A 20,436-nucleotide genomic window follows, 5' to 3' on the forward strand; every position below is an offset into this window, starting at 1 on the left:
GGTCCTGCTGCCTGCCCTGGCTGTTCCCTCCCTGGGGTTACGCTGTCCCGCCCGCCTCCAGCCTCCCGGCTGCTGCATCCATCCCCATCTCGTGCTTTTCCCCCCAAATCTGCCTCTCCGCGGGCGTTTTCGGAGCTTTCTCCGGCTGTTTGCTGAGAGAACGTGATCGTTTTGTTAAAAACATCTTTCGTTCGCCCTTGACGGCTCCTGCCCGGGCGGTAAATGCTTCTAACGCTAAAAGCCCCATTAAGCAGCGGTGCTGCCCGTCCGCCTCGTTAGCAACGCCTGGGAGACCACAGAGTGGTCACAGCAGCTCATTAACGGCACGGACTCAACGCGAGCCCGTTGTGGGATGCACGGAGGTGCTTTATCCACCGGGAGATGCGGTGACGCTGGCCTGGGTCTCGCTTTCTGCTCTGCAGTGCCGCTGATGCTGTTTTGGGGTGTTTGTATTTCTTTTTTTGCAGCATGGGCTTCCTACATGACCAACTCCCCGACGCTGATCGTGATGATCGGGCTGCCCGCGCGGGGCAAGACCTACATGTCCAAAAAGCTCACCCGCTATCTCAACTGGATCGGTGTGCCCACCAAAGGTGGGGGGGTGTGTGTGGGGACATCCCTGCCCTGTGCTGTGACACCTGTCAGGGCCGTGGCCTCACGCCCTCCTCTCTCGTGTGCAAAGTGTTTAATTTAGGGGTGTATCGGCGCGAGGCGGTGAAGTCCTACAAGTCCTACGACTTCTTCAGGCACGACAACAAAGAGGCCATGGAAATCCGCAAGTGAGTCCCTGTCAGGGGCTGAGTCGGTCCGGGGTGGGCTGGGGGCACTCGGGTCTTGGCAGGCTGCGTGTCTGAGGAGCGCAGAGTCGCTCTGAGTGCCTGTGGCAGCAGGAGGGAAGAGCACAGCCTGTGCAGGGATCCTGCCAGGGATGGGCGTGGGAGTTTGGGGCTGGCACAAAGCTCAGGGGCTGCGAGTGTCAGGTCACAGAGCAGGTTAGAGACAGAGGTGCCCTAAGATCTCTGAGGCTCTTAGGAAGGTGCAGGGGTGGGAGGGAGGTGTTTGAATCCCTCCCTGCTGGCTCAGGAGCTTTGCTGTGGGAATGCTTTCCGTCAACTGTGAGCATCCCTATTTCTGTCCCGCAGACGCTGCGCCTTGGTGGCCCTGGAAGATGTGAAGTCTTATCTCTTGGAGGAGTGTGGGCAAATAGCTGTAAGATCCTCTGCACTAAAAACAGTTCTACACAGGGGCAGTTCAAAGCTGCCCGGGGTGTTTGGGGACCTGATTTGGGGCTGGTTTAAAAGTCTTAAGCCAAACTTGCTCTGTGCTCCTTCCTCATCTTCTGCCAGGTGTTTGACGCGACCAACACGACTCGGGAGCGACGGGACCTGATCTTAAATTTTGCTAAGGAAAATGCTTTCAAGGTAGTGCTTAGTTGTGTGTTTAATTTGTAGTCGCTGTGCCAAGGGCATTGCAGCTCCCTGGGGCAGGAGCTCTCGAGTTTTGACTCTGAAATGTGCTTCCCTGCCTTCTCCGTAGGTGTTTTTCGTGGAGTCTGTCTGTGATGATCCAGAGGTCATTGCTGCCAATATCCTGGTGCGTGCTGCTCTTCCCAGGCTCGGCTGCCGTGGGAACTCGGGCGCTTGGTGCAAGGTCACAGGCTCCGGGAGCTCTCGGGGATCTCTGCAAACGCCTCCCTCTCACGTTTCACCTGGGGAATAAGCAGCTGGGATTTGCAGGTTTATTAAAAGCCAGAGATGCCGTTATGTGAGAACGTGGAAATCAAATGGAGCCGGGGAATGTGTGACCTTGAAGCGCTGTCCTGGCGAGGGAGGGAGGGCAGAGCTTGGAGCCAGCTGTGTCTGTCAGGGCCAAGCACTTCAGTGCCTTAAGAGTCGCCCTTTGTGTCCTCTCCAGGAGCAGGTTTTTCCTCAAGGCAGCGTTAAACAATGTGGATTTGTTTCAGAAGGGGGGAATAATGTTATTCATCGCTGCTTTTGTTCCCACTTGAGTTTGCTTAACTCTCACAAAGCGCCGCTGTCTGTTGGGCAGGAGGTGAAAGTTTCCAGCCCCGACTATCCAGAGAGGCACCGGGAGAACGTGATGGACGACTTCCTGAAGAGGATCGAGTGCTACAAGGTCACCTACCAGCCTCTGGACCCCGATGCTAATGACAAGTAAGCAAATCCCGAGGTACACTTTGTCCTGGGGCACTGGAGCTGCTTTGCTGTCTGGGGCTCAGGATGCTCCAGCACCTCTGCTCTCCGCAGGTGTGACTGTGTGAAGGTGAATCACAGGTCCCAAGTGATTTGATTTGAAGGGATTTTTCTCTGTGTGCTGCAGTGTGAGCACAGAATAGCTTGGGTTGGAAGGGATCTAAAAGCCCATCTCTAAAAGCCGTGGGCAGGGACACCTGCCACTGTCCCAGGCTGCTCCAAGCCCCTTCCAACCCAGCCTTGGGCACTTCCAGGGATCCAGGGGCAGCCACAGCTTCTCTGGGCACCCTGTGCCAGGGCCTGCCCATGCTCCCAGGGAAGGATTTTTAAGCACAGCAGTTCAGAGCCCGTCCTGCCTGCTGGAGCAGCCAGGGGCAGAGGAATAGCTGGGTGACACCCGCAGGTGCTTGTGCCTCGTTTTTAAAACCAGTCGTGTGGGTGTTCTTATTTTATGTTGACTCCAGAGATCTTTCCTTCATTAAAGTGATCAATGTGGGCCAGCGGTTCCTGGTCAACAGAGTCCAGGATTACATCCAGAGTAAAATCGTCTATTACCTAATGAACATTCATGTCCAGCCACGCACCATCTACCTCTGCCGACACGGTGAGAGTGAATATAACCTTGTTGGCAAGATTGGTGGGGACTCTGGTCTGTCAGCCCGAGGGAAGCAGGTACGTGCCCGGCAGCCCCCGGGGCTGGGTCTGTGCCGTGTGAGCCGGGGCAGCGCCGGGCTCCGCGTCCCCCCCGCAGCCGGATCCTGCCGCGACCACCACGGCCCCGAACGATGCTCTGAGCAGCTGCGGCTCCCCCTGCCCCCTCCTAACCTCCCCGGAGCTTTTCTCCCCAGTTTTCCCAAGCGCTGAAGAAGTTCATCGAGGAGCAGGAGATCGTGGATCTGAAGGTGTGGACGAGCCAGCTGAAGAGGACCATCCAGACAGCCGAGTCCCTGGGGGTGCTGTACGAGCAGTGGAAGATCCTCAACGAGATCGATGCTGTGAGTGAAAGGCTGCTTAAAACCCTCAGCTTTTCTAGGTGGGAATAGTGTTTAAAGCCAAGTTAATCACCATAAAATTGGCTGTTTTCTGTTGGTTTTTAGCCATGTTCTTGTATCACGGACGTCAGCTGTCATGATGAGGTTTGGGGTGGTTTGGTACAGGGCTGAGAGTGTTCCGAGCTGCCAGGCCTTGCTGGGGACAGTCCAGCTGGTGTGGAGGAGGAGGATAACACTGAACATCCCAGACATCTGTCACACCCTCCTGGCTGGGCAAAGGTTGCTGCTCCCACTCTGATTCTCTCAGGAAATTGCAGGGTGGTTGCTGGGGAAGTGAGGGCTCATTTTTCATCCCTGGCAAACACAGGTTTTGAGACAAAACCAAAGCCCAGCCTCTTCAAACCACCCTGGTACCCACACTGGGGGCAGGGCTGCGTCAGATGCGACACCTAAAATTTCCATGCCATAAAGGGATCCCTGGTCTCAGCTTCTTGCTTTTCCTTCCCTCCCTGTTGTGGTGTTGGCCCTCTGATGAAATAAGGTTTGTGGTAACCAGTTTTCCTTCCCTCAGGGGGTCTGTGAAGAAATGACCTACGCAGAAATCGAAGCCAAGTACCCAGATGAGTTTGCCATGAGGGATCAGGAGAAGTACCTTTATCGTTATCCTGGAGGGGAGGTGAGGACCCTAAAGAAAATACAATAATACAGAGTGCAGTGAAACAAACATTTACGTGTGGGATTGAGAGACTTGACTCAGTTTAACTTTTTCTGCCATTTGTATGAGAAACTGAAAACATTAGGATCCCCAATTCCCTTTTGGGGGAAATGCTTATTGATTTCCCTCGCTGTGGTGTGCAGATATGCTTTTCAGTCCATTAATTTGGCCACTTGCTGGATGCTGCCCTCAGACACCGAGGGGGTTCTGCACCCCAGGCCTGAATTGTCATTGAGAAACCATCTGGGAAATGAAATTACTGTGGGTGTGGCCTGGAGTCAATTCTGGGTTTACTTCACAACCTGTTTAAATGAATCATTTACTATTTTATTTGAGTTTTTTTCTGACTCTACTCATTGAGTTACCAGTAATCCGATCCCTCCCACGGTCTGAGGGTTCTGACACTGCATTTCACCTTCTGCTGTGGGTTTTATTTTTGGGTATTTTACTGTTTTTACCACATCAGCCATAGCCTCCTCATTTTGCTACTTTAACTGATATTTCCCTGGATGTGACGCTGCTAATTGCCACCTCTGCTTTAACCCCGTGTTTACACAACCCCTTGACAAGTTCCTGTTTGGTTTTCCAGTCCTACCAGGACTTAGTCCAGCGCCTGGAGCCGGTAATTATGGAGCTGGAAAGGCAAGGCAACGTCCTTGTTATCTCCCACCAGGCAGTTATGAGGTGCCTCCTGGCTTATTTTCTTGACAAGAGTGCAGGTACAAAAATACAGGGATGGTGCTGGGGCTGGCTCCTCTCCCTCCTTCCCCTCACAGGGTTTTTGGGAGGGAGGCTTGTAATGACTGCTTGGGGTTTTTTTTTAACAAGGGAGGAGCTGCTTAAAAAAGGAGGGAAGGAAACATTTCAGCAACGCTTTAACCATTGCGCTGCAGCAGCACAAGGAGCTCCCTGAGGGTCAAACACAAATGTGCTGCTGCTTTTCTGCTCCAATGCTGTTTCTGGATCTGTTTTCAGCAGCAGCAGCACTTGCAGAGTGTGTAGGGGACTGTTTTTTAATGTAAAGAAAAGGTTTTCTGATGAATTAAAGAGCCTCAGTGGCCCAGAAGGGCTGGCAGGAGTGCTCTGTCCCAGGGAAATGCTGATTTCTTGCACAGACTGGAAGGCTCCAGTCTGCTGCAAGCTCCAGTGAGTGGCACTAGAGCTTAATAAAACTTTCAGTGAAGTTCATAAGCTTCTAACAAACTTTGTGAACTTTTTAATGCAGTTCTGAATGAATCTCCCGTGGGCCCATGGCAGCTGTTGCTGCGGTGCTTTCCCAGCCGTGTGCCACTGGAGAGGTTTCCTCTGGCAGGAATTATGGAATTGTTTGAGTTGGAAAAGCCCTTTTAGAGGGTTGAGTCCAACCCTTAACCCAGCCCTGCCAAGTGCTGGGGAGCCCTGAGCCAGCTGCCCTCCAGGCTGGCTGCAATCAGTGGGCTCCACTCTCCCTTCCAGCTCCTGTATTTTGATTTTCTGCGGCTCACTGCTGCCCTGGCTGAATGGCTGGGTGCCATCCACAGGCTCTCGTCCCCAGAACAATTTCTGTGCAATCCTAGAATGATTTGGGTTGAAGGGACCCTTCAGAGGGTTTAGTCCAACCCCTCTGTGATGGGCAGGGACATCCCTGCTGCTGTGGGCCTGGGGAGGGACAGGGGGGCTGTGGCATCACAGGTGACCCCATAACACCTTTCTCTGTCCCAGATGAGCTGCCCTACCTGCGCTGCCCCCTCCACACCATTCTCAAGCTCACACCTGTTGCCTACGGTAAATGGCTGCTTTCTTTTAATTCTTAATTTTAATTTCTGGCCTGGTTTGTGTGTGGGATGTGATGGGCAGGTTTGTGTCCACGTGTGGCAGCACCTGGCCATGCTGTAAGAGCTTCTGGTGACACATAAACAGGTTATTTCCTGGCTAACGTGTAAAAGGTTAACATAGAAAAGGGTTCTGGAGGGTTGGGGGTGTTGGGGGAGCAGATGTGGAGGTGCAGGGTGTTCTGCCCTGGCCTCTCCTGTAAACAATTGGATTTTCCCTGTGAGTAAGGAAGGCTGTGCCTCCAAGCTTGGGCTGCAGGCAGCTAAAAGTGGCTTTCCTGTGCAGCCCAAATAACCCAGGGCTGTGCTCTCACGCTTAAAGCCACAAAGTGAAGTGAGAAATTCTGTTTGTGGGGTGAACTGTGCGTTTATGAGCTGTGTTGTATTTTATAAGTAAAATCATAAATGTATTCCTGTTCACTTTCTGTGCTGTTTTTTAAATAAATTGCTTAAATAAAATTCCCTTTCTCTTTGGTGAAGGCTGTAAAGTGGAGACAATTACCCTGAATGTGGAAGCAGTGAACACCCACCGGGACAAACCCTCCCTGAACTCAGTAAGTTTTGCTGCTACACCTCTGGCTCTGTCCCTTCTCCAAAATAAGTCACAAACCCTGTTAAACACCGAGAACTGCTGGTGGCTTTCAGTGAGCAGAAGGATTCTCTTCAGAAATAACCCCCAAAAGCAGAATTAATTGTAGGCTGAATCAGTGCTTCCCAGGCCAGGGGGGTGAATGTTTTTCAGAGCTGTTGTAGGAAGCAGAGCAGGCAAGTTTCGGACGTAGATTTTAAACTCCAGGTCTCGTTCTCTGTTTTCAGTGCAGTGCTTGTTGTCGATGCTTACTGATCATTCCAAAAGGACCTGGCAAAAGGGTTAAGGTGGATTTTTCTCCTTGTCTCGATGAGTTTTCTCTTTCTGGAATCCTCTCTCTGCCATTATTTAAATAGCTGTTGACCATCCACCTTGTAACCCCAGGCTAAACCCGGGCAAGTTGCTGAGATTTGAGGTCCTTGCTTTTGCAAACCCTGTTTTGCAAAGGGACTGCCAGGAAAAGCCTCAGTGATTGCCTCTAATTAACGCCCCCAATTAAAGAGCACAAACCAGCTCTGCTCTGCTGGCTCACAGGAAGTCTGAATGCACCTGGTTTTAGGTGTTTTTGGTACATTTAGGCTTTTTGTTGTATTTTATGAAGAGCTCTTGGGCTGGGATCTGGTTATTCTTTTGTGCCGAGGGACTGGGGAAACTGGGAGCCTGCAGCTGTGGCTGGAGGGTTTGTGGAGCTGTCAAATGCCAAACTGAGGATATCGGGTGTGATTTGTGTGGATCCTCGTGGTTTCCAGCATGGGGTTGGATTGGGTGATGTTTAAAGGTCCTTCCAACCCAAACAGCCCTGGGATTTATCACTTTTCCAACTTCTCTGTGATCCCTGCATGGAAATCATTGCTGCCCACTTGGAGGCTGTTTCTGTTCTTTGCTTTGCTGGGGTAACACGACTGCTTTGGGGCAGAAAGAGGAAGAAGGGAGAGTTTTCTATTTGTTTGTTTTTTTCCCCCCCTAAATGGATCGTGCAGAGGGAAAAAAAAAAATAGGAAACAAAATAGAAAACCCCAAACCAAACCCAAACAGAGCCACCTAAGCAAAACAAGGATCCCAAAGGGAAGTAAAACTGCTGAAAAAGCACTTCCCAGTTGTCTCCAAGGTGGATTAAGTTGCTTCCCAAGCCGGTGCAGAGCTGGGGAAGGCGCAGCCCGATGCGGGGACGTTCCGGGAGGGATGCTGGAGCTGTGTGACGTGGCTTTAAACTGTGGTTCCCCCTTTTCATCCCTGGTGATTCCCTCTGTGTGGGATCAGCACGCCCTCCCCAGCAGGCAGAGCCCTGTGAGGATGAGGAGGAACAGCTTTACCCCGCGGGCCAGCGCCGACAGCGTAAAGCGCCCGCGGCACCACAGCCTGGGCCGCAAACCGCTCCACCTGCTGCTCCCCGCCATCCCCCGTGGTCCTCTCTGAAATCCAGCCCGTGCCCAGGATCTTGAGCAGAGTCTCTGTTTCTGCATGGAGATCATCCATCCTGGATTGGATTAAGGAAAGAACCCCAGCCAAAAAAACCCCGTGAAACCAGCCCAAAACAGAAAAATCCCCCCCGTTCAACTGGAATTCTGGTGCCAGTCTCTTTCAGAATCAGGCTCCACACAGGCAGGTTTCCACCAGTGCCACGGGGTTTTGGCAGGGGGGTTAATTCTGGGTAGGATTTTGCTTCTGGGCTAAAACCTGACCGGAAAAGTTACAAACACCCTCTTTGTCCCAGTTTTTTACTGCAGCCAAGTGATGTCCCTGCCTTGTATCACCTCCTGCTGCCACACAAACCTGCCCATGGCTGACACGAAATTTTGGGGCTGCTTCACTCCTTCCCTCATTTGCTTTGCTGCTTTTCCTATTTCAATCTCCTTTAAGATGCACTTTGAGCCCTGCTGTGCTTCTCTGTTTCCTTTGCAGCCTCCAGTGGGAACTGCTTGCCTCTGAGTACCACTGCAAGCAGCTTTGGGTGCTCTCTTTGGGGTTAGTAAGTCAGATTTCTCTTGATTCGTGTTGCATGGAAACCACTCTGGGCAAAGAGAAACTCATGGAGCAGAAGGAATTTTCTGCTGGATAAAACCTGAGACTGGGGGGCCTCAGTGGGGGCTGAGCCCGCTGATCCAGGAGCTCCTACTGGGCTTACTGGTGCTCGTGCTTGTGCTGGCTGCTGCTGAAGTGTGTTTGAAGCCCAGCTTGCTCCATCCCTGGATCAGGACATGGGATGGCTCCACGCTGGGGCTGAGCAGGGCAGGGTCCCAGCTGTGCCCAGGACAAGGTGTGGTGGTGTTGCTGCTCACAGGGATTTTGCAGGGGCCACTGGATCGTGGGTCTGTCATTCACTTCCACTGTCTGAGTGTGTTCCTGCTGTCTCTTGGGCCCTGAGTGAGGCAGAGGAGGGAGTTTTATCAAAACTCTGAGTATTTACTGTGGTTCATATGCAAGATGGTCACTGTGAGGGTTCTTAGGTGGCTCTGGAAGTGTGATTTCCCATGGAGAAGGTAAATAAAAAGGAGCAACCCCAAGTAACCAACCTGCCTCCTGACTCCTGAGCTTCTCCAGCACTCTGAGCTTGTGTGGGCTCAGGCTGCAATGGGAGAACCCTTCAGGGGGGCTTGGCAGGAGGTTGAAGGGTGATGTAAAGAGCCAAATGGGTCTTTGTGTGCTCGGATGGAAGTGATGAAGGAAATCCTCAGGTGGTTGCTGCCGTGTGGAGCAATTCCGTGGAGCTGGAACTCACCTCTCAGTGTGCCGAGCTGAGCTGTCTCCTGCTTTACCCTCTCCTATTTCTCTTTTCTCTGCAGAGAATGGCCACTTTAGCTGTGTAGGGGTCCCTGCTTTCACCTGGGATCCGGCTGGGAATTCCATGGCCGGGAGGAGCCCGGCAGCTGGGACGGGAGCATCCCTGGAGCACAGTGAGCCACGAGCCACCTCGTCCAGTACTCGCCTTGAACTGTGTTTTTAGAGCCTGTCTGTGTCTTTTCTCTCCAATGTCTGTCCACAAGGCTGGAGAATATTTATTGTGGAGATTTTTCCAAGCTGCTTTTAACGCTCGTGAGCCAACGCATTCCCAGGTGTTGAAATGGTGTCCCACGTCTTTCCTCCTGGCCAAATGCCAAAATTAACCTCAGTGGGAGGACAAAATAATCATGTTCTTACTCACTGAGGCAGCTTTTCTTTGGAAGAGGCATTTCCAGGCCAAATCCCCGAGCTTTTATTCCTCCATTACCATTTCCAAGTTATTTCCAAGTTCAAACACAATTTTTTCTGTTGTTCAGCCGTCCAGGGAGCTCCAGGTAGAGTTTGACTTTCCCTCCGTGAGTGCTGGTGTGAATCCCCCAATCTGAGCCACTTCCTTTGCCCTGGGGAGGCTTTTGCTTGGATGTAACACCCTGCACTTGCCAGGTCAGCATATCCATCCCCCGGGGTGCCTCCTGTGAGGGACAGATGGCAATAAACCCTCCTGTCCCTCTCTGGAAGCTCCCAGTGCTTTAAATCCCACCTTAAACCCTATTTTAGCTTCTCATCCCCACCTAAACTTCATCCTCTCGCTCATTTTTCCTGCATTTTGGGGATGTTTTATCCCTTACCCCAGAAAACGGGAGCGTGGCTGGGACCAGCAGCGCTCCTGGGCAGGGTTTGCAGGCAGCACAAGGTTTTTACCAGTTTTCTTTTTAATACACCAAATTTTAGACCCTCAACAAGCTTTTAACTTGCCTATGAATAAGCTGTGAATGTTCCCAATGCTGCCTTTCATAGTTTTAAGCTGTTTTAGAGTTTAGGGCACAGGTGCTGCAGCTCCGTGTGGCTGTGTCTGACTTCGGTCCTTTCCTTAAATCCCTTAAAACCCCAAATTTTCAGTTCTCTCCCACAAGTCTTGACTTGCACTTTGCCAAACTCCATTTCACCCCACTCCAGCTGTTCTTGCAATAAGGGCAGGGCCCTCAGGTTGGGTGAAGAAAGGAACATTTGGGTGCAGAGCAGGAGGCTGTTCTGGACCTGCTGTTCCCAGGTGACTCCAGGATTTCTCTGAGCAGTTCTGGGCCCCAGAAGTTGCTCATTTTAAATGTGGGAATTAACATTGGATATACCCACAGCAGGGAAACTGTGCCCTGGCTGTGGAGGAGCTCAGCAACCCCAGAGTTCAAGGCTTACCTGGGCATTTTGAGCTCGAATTTGGTTGTTTTAAACACTCCCAGAGCTGTAATTTGATAAAACTGAGATAGGACCAAGGCACTAATTCTGACCCCTCAGGATTTCAGAGGAGCAGAAGAATGTGTTGATCTAAAGCAGTTGTGCCACAGAGGGGTGAAATTTGGTGGTGAGAAATTGAATTTTTTAAATTTTCCTCCTCTGGCTTTCCCCCCCAGGGCGCAGCTGTCTGGTTTTGACTTTTAAATGTTTTTATGCTTAGAAATCAACCAGAAAAAAAAAAAAGATTAAATGTTGAAGGAAGAGGTTTAGAGCCTGTCCATGGCAGTGCTTGCTGTCACACTCCAAAATGCTCTGAATGCACAACCCCGTCCTTGTCAGGCCGGCTGCTCCGACCAAACCCCTCCTGCTCTGTGGAAAAAAGGAGTGGAAAACGTACTGTAGGATGTTTACGCACAAAATGCTGGGGTGGCTCGCTGAAGAGTTCATTATGTTCATATCACTGAGCAGTAAATGATTGTAAGGAGACAAAAATCTCTATTTTTACCTGCCGGGATTCGTGAATGTCGCTGTTGATGTGTTGGTGGTCGTGACTTTTTTTTATCACTGCTGAAAATCAGGTGTTTTGCAGTTTGGGTCAGTGGCTGGGGGTCCCTTATTCCCATGGAGTGGGTCCCTTTTTGGGCTGTGGGATGGAATTTCGTCCTTCTCTGCAGGGTTTGTGCCTCAGTGCTTTGATTAAAGCTTTTTCCTCCTGCATTTTAGCCTTGAAAAGCTTTGTGGTTTAAAGCAAACGTGTCTGGAGCAGAGCAGCAGCAGATTTGGGAGCAGATCATTGCCCTGAGGGTCCTGCTGAGCCCTCCGAGGTGCAGGGCTGGGGTGCTGCCAGCGGGCATCTCCTGGCAGCTCCCTGTGCCAGGGATTTCCTTGAAACCACCTGATTTCCTTGGCACTGTGTGGGCAAACACCCCAGAATAAACAAACGTTGCACAATGGGGTTTTTGAGATGTTTTTGGTGGAGCAGGCTCAGCAGCAGCTCACGCTGTCAGTGGCATCAGTGGCGTGGGCTGGGCAGGTGGAGGTGGGTTTGGAGGTGTGGATGTGGGCCTGGCACCTTCCTGAGCATTTCCCCACGGTTGGGGGTTTCTGTGACCCCCTGACTCTCTGTCCCTCTGTGCCCAGCAGCAAAGGTGGTGGTGGCTGCTGTCACCTTCAGTGGGACCTGTCCCTCTGTGTCACTGCAGAGAAAAAGGAGCACTTGGGCTGAAACTGCTCCCTCTCTGCTGCCAGTGGTGGGAAAATCTGGAAAATGGGGCAAAAGAGTTAAACCCAGCCTGGCTGGCTGATCTGTGTACACTGGCTGTGACCTCAGAGCTGTGACCTCTGCCGGGCGTCCCCTTCCCGGCAGCTCGGCTGGGTGACAGGGAAGAGCCTGGCCCGGGTGCCAAGGGGCTGAGGAGCTGCTGAGGGAGGAGAGGCACCTTCACCAGCACATCCAGCAGCCACCTGCCCTGGGGGCTGTCCCCAGGCCTCACCCCGTGCCCCTCTGAAGGGCTCTGGGTGACCGCTGCCGGTGCCACCCCTGCTGTGCCCCTGCTCCTGGGCGCTGTTCTGAGGCTGCAGCTCTGTCTGTAGGCTTTGGTGACAGGGGTCTTGCCCAGCTGCTTGTTAACTTTGCTGCTCTGCTGCCTTCTAATTGGTTTTTTTTAGGTTTAAAACGCTGCAGTGTCTGTCAGCTTGTGCTGTGTGTTGTGTGCTCTGTGCACTTGAGCATAAATATCTGTCAGTGTTTATTTACAATAAAGAGACTTAAAAAAATGCAGATCATTTCCTCTGTTCTTTTCCATTGTTTGCTCTAACTCTCCAACCAGGTGCTGGTTTCCTGAGGTGGTGGGGAATTCGGGGAGTCTCTGGGATGTGCTTAGAGGAAGAGGGGCTGCAGGGGTGGGCAGCTGTCCCTGGGTTTGGGAATTGGAGTCAAAAAGGGCGAATCTCAAACCCTACTGCTGTTCCCCTTCTCTCCTCAGTTTTAAGGATGTTTTTATTGGAGCTTCTAGAGTTCAGAATTCCAGGGTTTCCATGGAACTGAGCTTTAAGGTCCCTTCCAACCAAACCCTTCTGGACCTCTCCAGTGTTCAGCTCCAAGTGATGCTCCCAGGGACCTCTGGTGCTGCTGAGCTCCAGCTGCTGCTGCTTTAATGGGATTAAGTGGAGCTGGCTGAAGAAACCCCTTTTTGCATGCTGGCCAAGGGGTTCTGAGGTCAGAGGGGATGAACTCTTGGTGGCATGCCCTGGGGTGAAGCAGCTCTGCTGAGGACACCCCACAGTGTGCCCGAGCTCCCTGTGCTGGTGCTGCCCAGTGGAGCAGCTCAGCGAGGATTATCTCAAAGACTTGGCACCTCCACACATGAAAACCAAACAATTTCAACATCTGCCTGGGTTGCACTCGGTTTTGTAGAGTTTTGTTCCGTGGGTGGAATAAACTCCTTCCTTCTTGCTCAGGAGGAGTTAATGATTTATGGGTCAACGGGCCAGCTCTGCTTTCTGCAGAATTGGAGCTTCTCGCCATGGGGCCATATCTGAGCGTGTGGGCGTTTCCAAACTCCTCCTTTGGCTGGGGCTGGAGCCCGAGGGGCTGGAGGAGAGCAGTCCCTGTTTCATCCTGCAAGTGCTGGACACGCCGGGGCTCTCCATCTGCTGCCTCCACAGCTCCAGGTAAGACAATTCCCAGCCCTGCAGCTCCGAGTGCTGCTCTTGGGACCTGGGTTGGAGCTTCTGTGCGACTCCAGCAGGCACGAAGGGCAGTAAATGAAACCAGATTAAACCAGGAGGTGTGACAAGGGTCGGAAGAAAGGCAGAGGAGTGAAACAGCCATGGGGAGTGTTTGGTTTAGGGCAGGGAGCAGTGAGGGGGACCCTCATTTCCAGGAGGAAAGCAGGCACGTGGAGCTTTCAGAGCTTTGGGAGGGTTCGGGCTCATGATGTCCCTGGATAACACAGAGAGGGCTCTTACTGATCCCTAGGGGTGCCAGGTGAGTGCAAATTGCCCTTAAATTCCATTTTGTAAAGCAATTTGGTTTGATTTGTCAGCTTTACTGCTTGACTCAGGTAATACTGTTTGCACAGAACTGATGGAACTTTTTGCTTAGATGCCTCTCTCTCCCTCAGGGTAATTCATTGTTAGGGGACTGAACTGGTGACTCCAGCAGGATTTCATCTGACTAGGAATTTACTTCCAAGAGATTTATTACTAAAGTGTTTTACCCCTAAGTTTCCAGAAAAGAAATTCACCTCCTGCTCCTGCTCCTGCTCCCCTCCTGGGACTGTAGGAAGTGCTCAGGGGTGGAGAAATGAGACCTGGGCAGATGAGCTGTGCTTGCCCTGAGTATAAATACCCCTAAATACCCTTCTGCTGTCTTCACAGACGTTGGCCCAGGAAAAGAATGTGGTAACATCTGTGGGATCTCCAGGCAGGAATAAACATGTCAGCCCTGGAGCTGAGGAGGCAGAGGAATTGTGCTGCTGTCCTTGGGTCACTCCTCACTGCCGCTCTCATTGTGACTGTCCACAGTAAGTGAATGAGTCCATCAGGATAAACGAAGGTCCCCTGAAGGAAAACCTTCTCCAGGGCTTTACAAGACTTGGATCCTTCTCTTTTCCTCATTGCCTTTGCCTTTCAAGGATGCTGTAAATCTCTGTGATCAGAATCCATCTTCCTTTGCCCTTTTTTCCCTTTCTGTGGGAAGCAGATACAAAACTATTTCAGCTGAAAAAGTGCAATAATCTATACTAAATAGGGAGAAGAAATGCTTAATCTGTATTTTGTGTCCAGCCCTCGAATCTGCTGGGTGAGGTGTGAGGAGCGGGACTGGAGGGGGTGAAGCTCCTCCCGATCCCTGCCAGCCACAGCCATCCCCAGCCACAGGCTGCACTTCTCCTCTTTGCTTCTGGCTTTGAGGAGTCTGTGGGCCACTGAGGGTCCTCCCCTGGACCTCCAGAGTGAATCCAGCCTGGAACCCCCCTGCACGCGTCTGATGGGGTCCGTGTCCGCAGGTCGCTGCCCTGCCCCGCCGCGCTCCCCGTCGGCAGAGCCCAAGGAGCAGTTCCAGGGCATTCATCTGTTCCCCTACGGCTACAGGATGGAATTCGTCTGCCGGCCGGGCTTTGTGAGAAATGCTCGCACTGGAAACATCCTGATCTGTGGAGCAAACGGCATGTGGAGTGGGCCAAGTGACATCTGCATAGGTGAGTGTGGTTTGGGTGGGCTTGGTGTCCCTGCTCCCGTGGGAGGGGTCCCTGCCCTCGGGTTGGACAAGATGAGCTTTAAGGTCCCTTCCAACCCAAACCGTTCTGTGGTTCTGTGGCTTTTCTTCTTGTCTGCTGATGCTGTCAGCTCCTTTGGTTGGAGCAGGATCCAAAGGGAGCCCTGGGATGGTGACAATGAGTGACCTGATGGAAAGCACCGGGTTTGTTCCTCGGGGTGCTGGCGGTGATGGCAGGAGCTGCAATCAGCTCTGGTGCTGGCTGTGCTTCACTGCGGACTCAAAGCATGTCCTTCTGCTCAGGCATTTTGAACTCTTGGGTCTAACAAAGCACTTGACCTGCAGAGGGAGAATCCTTTAGCTGGGAAGAGGCGCTGTCGTGGGTCACTGCAAACCCCAGAGGCAGCAGCTCACGAGGCAGGCCCGGCCAGCATCGTGAATCATGGAATAACTTTGGGTTGGAGGGAAGATCTGGAGGTCTCTGATCCATCCCCTGGCTCAGAACTGGGGGAGTCTTTGGCTTTCCTGCCAAGAAGCTGAGCTGGGAGCTGACTGGAGCCCTGTTGTCCCCAGCCAAGGCGTGCACCTACCCGGGGGAGCCGGCCAACGGCAGACTGGTCCTGGCCGAAAGCTTCGCTTTTGGCTCCAGAGTGAACTTCAGCTGCAACACTGGGTAAGCCAGGAGCACCTGGGCCACAGGGCTTCTTCCCCTCCAGCCATTTTCCCCCAAGTTTTCCCCCTCAAGAGGACAGCCTGTGCTGTCAGAGCCTCCCCCATGGAGGTAATTGCAGACCCTGACTGAAATACCTTCTAAGCTTTCCTTTGGGAGCTTTAAGACTGGCTGTGAGTGTCTTAATCTCCTGCTTTGAGGCAGTTCTTCCCAAACTCAGGTTCACCCTCCTGGCTCTTTCCAAACCATTCCCAAAGTTTCAGTGTCTTTTTGAAGGAAAGACATTAATACTGAGCTCAGAGCTGTGAGCAGTTGATAAAGTAGATGCTTTTCCTTAGGAACGTGTCCTTTTTTTTTTAATTTAAAAAATGCTTTTGTCAAAAGGCAGCGTGTCCTCAAGAAAATGACGCTGCTGGCCAATTTCTGATCTGCTGGAATTCTGACAAAGGAGCCCAAACCTTCCTGGTGGTGATGTCATGGGTAACACTTCAGGACTGAGTTTGTGGAGAAATTCCCTGTCCCCTGTCTCATGCAGGTACAGACTGATTGGACACTCTGAGATTGAATGTGTGGTTAGAAATGGGATTCTTACATGGAACAGAGATATCCCCACCTGTCAGGGTAAGCAGAGTGCCTTAATTATCTATTCTTTCAGCATCTGGGATGTGACTGGGGCTGGATAAAGAAGCTGTTGTGTTGCTCTGGTGAGGATTTCGGTGTCTCAGTGCACGGTGGAGCCTGGAAAGATATTTTTAATCTGTGCTTCCCTTCCTGCAGAAATGTTCATTCACTCTCTGGAAGTGATGCAGCTGCTTTTGAGCCCGGGATATCCCAAACCCCCTCGGTGCCCAGTCCGAGCTCGGGGCTGGTGTGCAGCTCCTCAAGACCTGCCCTTGATTTCTGACCCTTCTGCCACCCCCTGTTTCCACTTTTTTCTGGCCAGATCTTTGGTTTGAAATGAATTAAATTTTTTTCTCTTCTTCTTCCTTTCCATGCTCATCTTCCCTCCTTCCACAGCGATTCCCTGTGCACCCCCTCCAGAGACAGAGAATGGGCAGCACAGTGGGATCGACAAGGATGATTTTGTGTACGGGGAATCTGTCACCTACCGGTGCCACAGCCCCAGGAGGGGGCAGAGACCTTTCTCCCTGGTGGGAGAGGCCTCGATTTTCTGCACAACCAGGGATAACCTGAATGGTGTGTGGAGCGGCCCAGCTCCGGAATGCAAAGGTGAGCTGCTCCCACGTCCCAGCACCAGCCCCTGCACTGCTCCTGCTCTGCTGTTTCCACCCTTGGAGCCTCCTCTGCTTCGTCCTGCTGCAGTTGAATCACCCATTGCAGATGGGACCCTCTGAGTTTGGTAGCTGTGACAGGAATTAGGGTCTCCCCTCACGGTCACTGCGTCAGCAGGGACGTGGGACTGGGATTTTACTGTGCTCACAGGGCAGGTGATCCATCTCACAGAACACCTGCAAAGAATTCCCAGACCTGCTGGGGTACCTGCTGCTCCCTTCCCCCTGTTCTCTTTATGCTTTGCCTTAAAAGCCGCTGCTGTGACCTGGAGCGAGGTCAACAAACCCACCCTGTCACCCTGCTGGGTGGCCTGGCCGTTTCCAGCCTTTTTGGTGGCAGAAGACGATGGGGACGTTTTCAACACCCTCATCTCCCCTCTGGAGCCTGACTGCCGATTCCCTGCGTGCTTTCCCTGGCACAGTGGTGACCTGCAAGCAGCCCAGAGTGGAGAACGGGAAGCTGCTGAGCGGGTACCGGCCCGACTACACCTTCGGGGACACGGTGGTGTTCGACTGCGACTTCCGCTACAGCCTCAGCGGCAGCGGTGCCTCCACCTGCAGGGACAGCGACCTCTGGGAGCCCCCCCTGCCCCTCTGCCAGCGCAGTGAGTGTGCAGGGACAGCGGCCCCTGGGACCCACCCCTGCTCGGAGAGTATGGACCTGATTGGAAATTAAACGTTGTTACAGCAGTGAAAATTGCCATGCAGTCCGGAATCACACAGTCATGGAATGGGTGGGGTTGGAAGGGACCTTGGAGCTGATCTTATTCCACCCCTTGCCGTGGGTAGGGACACCTCCCACTGTCCCAGGTTGCTCCAGCCTGGCCTGGGATGCTTCCAGGGATGGGGCGGCCACAGCTTCTCTGGGCATCACCCTCACAGGGAAGAATTTCTTCCCAATATCTGATCTAAACCCAACCTCCTTCTTTTTAAGGCCCTTACCCCTTTTCCTGTCACCCTTGTGAGAAGTCTCTCTTCTGGAGAAGAAAAAAATAATTATGTCTTCATTTGTCTGCCCTGCATTCCCTCTTTACCCTCCCCGAACTCGGATGGTTCAGTGCATCCCACCATGAAAAATGCGAGCCCACGGTTTTTACCCAAATTCCCTCCATGCCAAGCCCCGTGATGCACCACTGTCCCTAAACTGGTGTCTCACCCCCAGGCAGCTGCGATGACCCCCCCGATGTGAGGAATGCTGTGAAGGCCAGGCTGGCTGGGAACCTGTTCCCTGTGGACACCGTGGTCACCTACGAGTGCCAGCAGGGCTACCAGTTCAGCGCGGGGGAAACCACCCGCAACGTCACCTGCCTGCCGGATTTTGGGTGGAGTGCGGCCCCACCTCCGTGTGAAAGTGAGTGCCCTGTGACCTGCCAGAATGTGGGAAGGAGCTGCACGTGGCGTGGAGACTGCCTGGGGGACAGGGGATGCTCCGGGGGCCCAGCTTGGCCTTTGCTGAGTCTGGAATTCCTTTGATTTATTCCCCAGCCACAGCGTTTTCTTTGCTTTATTTGCCAGCTCTGCTTTCCAGTCCCTTGAGCCTCTGGAAAAATCCGTTTTGGTGTTGAGGGTGCCTTGTTCTACCCAAGGGGAGGGTGCACCACAAACATTCCACCCTCCAGGAAAGCCCAGGGATGGTTTTGGGGCGGATTTAATGTCATGATTTGTCTGTGTCCTACAAGGCATCTGTCCTTGTCTTTACAACAAACCTCCTGTCACCCCGCTGGCCTTGCCACACTTTCACCCTTGCTGATGTTTGGCATTTCCCAGGAATTCTTTGCCCAGATCCACACATCCCAAATGGAAAGCCCATGCACCCATGGCACGTGAAAGAGGTTTATGAGTACGGGGACAGGCTGGAGGTGGAGTGCAGTGAAGGATTTGCTTTCAAGAGCCATGGCAGCAGCATCACCCTCCGCTGTACCCATGACGGCAGCTGGGACCCAGCAGTACCAGAGTGCATTCCAGGTGGGACAGAGTGGAGGGATGATGGGGCTAGAAGCCATGGAGAGTTTTTCCCCACTCTAGGTGGCCCCAGATCTACTTCTCCTGGGTTAACTTGGAATGTACAGGCAGCAAAAATCCCAATGGGCCATTGTATTGCCCCATGGAAAAAGGGCAGGGTTTTGGCAGGGCGGAGCTGGTGTCCGGAGGAGTGCACAGGGTGTGTTGGAAGCTTCTAGAGGCTTGGGAGGTTCCTGAGAAGCCTGGGAGACATTTACCCAGCTGGAAGGGAGTGTGGTTTGTGTTTGGGGCTGCTTTGCTGACATGGGGCTGGGGAGCAGAGGATGTTCCCAACGCATTTTCCCTCCCAGCAGAAAATGCAATAGCATGAATTACTGACACTGCTCCAGCTCCTGACCCAGCAATGGGGCACTACAGCAACATCCACAAAAGCTCAGGAGAACCTTGCCGGGAGGGAAAAACCTGCTCCACCTCCCAGGGCAGCCAGCATTAGAGCATGGACAATTCCCTGTGCTGACCCTTTAGGGTTACAGAGGAGCCTGAGCCCTGCACCTGGGTGATGGTCACTTTTCTTCCCAGAGTTCAGATTTGTTGGGAGCTCTTCTCCACAGAAAGCGTGACTGGAGTCCCATCTGGAAACACACAACATCCTTTATTTTCCGTTATTTCTAGAACCTCATTGCCCAAAGCCTGACATCCCTCATGGGAAAGAGGTTTACAATCGCAGGAGTGGCTACACAGTGGGGGCCCAGGTGAGGCTGGCGTGTGACGAGGGCTACGCCCTCCGGGGCTCGGAGTCCATCACCTGTGGGGCCGATCTGAGCTGGGAGCCTGAGCTGCCCTTTTGTGACAAAGGTACGTGTGATGCACAGGGACAAGGGATCTCCTGCCTCGGTGCTGAGGAGCAGCACCAGTGGGTGATCTGCCTGCAGCACCTGGGGACAGGAGCTGAGCCAGGTGTCCTCTCCCTGGAGGTGGAATCAGAATCATTAAGGTTGGAAAATACCTCCAACATCATCAGGCCCAGGCTTTGACCGAAGGCCACCATGCCCTAACCCACAGCCCCCAGTGCCACATCCATGTGTTTCTTGAACACTTCCAGGAGCAGGGAGTCCACTACTGGAAATATCCCAGTATTTCTGGAGCCCTGAGCTGGTGTAAGAGGCCAGAATCCAGGCAGTAGCTTCTTGTGAATTTGCCTCACACCAACCACGAAGGGAACTTTGTACTGGGTGCCCAGAAATGATTTTGATTCTCACCTGAAGATGATAACTGCACATTTCTTTCCTTATCACCTCCCTTTATTCTGCAGTCTGTGAGCCGCCTCCACAAATCTCCTTCGGGCAGCACTCTGGCAGAAGGGACAGGGTGTTCCCCTACGGCACCAACGTGACCTACAAATGTGCAGAGGGGCTGTCCCTCGTGGGGGATGAGTCCATCTACTGCACCTCGGACGATGGGAAGAACCTGGCGTGGAGTGGACCTGCCCCGGAGTGCAGGGGTGAGTGTGGGATCAGGTTAAGCCCTGCTCCAGGAGCTCCAAACCCGGAGTGGATGATCCAGTGTGGCTCCCGTGTGACACCAGGACGCCTCAGGGTGTCCTCGAGGGCTGCTGCAGGTGGCTGAGGGTCAGCTATTGCATTTGAGTACAAAGCTGCTGCAGAGAGCGGCAGCAGGAGCAGCTCTGCCCCAGTTCCTCTGTCCCCAGACCCCACTCCCAGCTCTGCTCTGTCCCGCAGTGGTTCGGTGCCCCAGGCCCGTGGTGGAGAGGGGAAGGATGACCCCGCAGAGGTTCACCTT

The 20,436-nt window shown here is 52.9% G+C and overlaps 2 protein-coding genes across 4 annotated transcripts in view; both read left to right on the forward strand.

The window, feature by feature from the left end:
• The first annotated feature begins 430 nt into the window (after positions 1-430).
• Positions 431-12,273, forward strand: PFKFB2 (6-phosphofructo-2-kinase/fructose-2,6-biphosphatase 2). Of its 3 annotated transcripts, XM_017741109.1 has the most exons (14): positions 433-593; positions 683-779; positions 1,143-1,209; positions 1,347-1,421; positions 1,537-1,593; positions 2,050-2,174; positions 2,678-2,885; positions 3,062-3,208; positions 3,777-3,881; positions 4,510-4,639; positions 5,622-5,684; positions 6,212-6,285; positions 8,223-8,285; positions 9,104-12,273. In XM_017741109.1, the coding sequence occupies exons 1-13, from the start codon at positions 482-484 to the stop codon at positions 8,247-8,249; spliced, it is 1,287 nt and encodes a 428-aa protein (XP_017596598.1). In that variant the 5' UTR covers positions 433-481; the 3' UTR covers positions 8,250-8,285; positions 9,104-12,273. The 3 variants fall into 3 exon arrangements, with proteins under 3 accessions (XP_017596597.1, XP_017596598.1, XP_008637169.1); XM_017741108.1 differs by lacking the exons at positions 8,223-8,285; positions 9,104-12,273 and adding an exon at positions 7,581-7,904 and having other exon boundaries at positions 431-593; XM_008638947.2 differs by lacking the exon at positions 8,223-8,285 and having other exon boundaries at positions 434-593.
• Positions 12,274-13,058: 785 nt separating this feature from the next.
• Positions 13,059-20,436, forward strand: part of LOC103620373 (C4b-binding protein alpha chain) — an 8,777-nt gene continuing 1,399 nt past the window's right edge. Inside the window, exons 1-12 of the mRNA XM_017741096.1 lie at positions 13,059-13,166; positions 13,875-14,020; positions 14,504-14,695; positions 15,286-15,385; positions 15,918-16,003; positions 16,400-16,612; positions 17,097-17,279; positions 17,837-18,025; positions 18,442-18,639; positions 19,309-19,491; positions 19,949-20,137; positions 20,376-20,434. Coding sequence (XP_017596585.1) covers positions 13,933-14,020; positions 14,504-14,695; positions 15,286-15,385; positions 15,918-16,003; positions 16,400-16,612; positions 17,097-17,279; positions 17,837-18,025; positions 18,442-18,639; positions 19,309-19,491; positions 19,949-20,137; positions 20,376-20,434 — 1,680 coding nt within the window. The 5' untranslated portion in view covers positions 13,059-13,166; positions 13,875-13,932. The remainder of the gene's footprint in view (positions 13,167-13,874; positions 14,021-14,503; positions 14,696-15,285; positions 15,386-15,917; positions 16,004-16,399; positions 16,613-17,096; positions 17,280-17,836; positions 18,026-18,441; positions 18,640-19,308; positions 19,492-19,948; positions 20,138-20,375; positions 20,435-20,436) is intronic.

The sequence above is a fragment of the Corvus brachyrhynchos genome, unplaced genomic scaffold, assembly GCF_000691975.1.
Source record: "Corvus brachyrhynchos isolate BGI_N302 unplaced genomic scaffold, ASM69197v1 scaffold338, whole genome shotgun sequence".
Taxonomy (NCBI): Eukaryota; Metazoa; Chordata; class Aves; order Passeriformes; family Corvidae; genus Corvus; species Corvus brachyrhynchos.

Bases quoted from the DNA above. Each gene is read 5' to 3' on its own strand.
- PFKFB2 (XM_017741108.1), top strand. From the start codon at position 431: ATGCTGTTTTGGGGTGTTTGTATTTCTTTTTTTGCAGCATGGGCTTCC. The intron at 1,594-2,049 runs GTGCGTGCTGCT...TCTGTTGGGCAG, and splicing joins TCATTGCTGCCAATATCCTG to GAGGTGAAAGTTTCCAGCCC. The intron at 2,886-3,061 runs GTACGTGCCCGG...TTTTCTCCCCAG, and splicing joins TGTCAGCCCGAGGGAAGCAG to TTTTCCCAAGCGCTGAAGAA.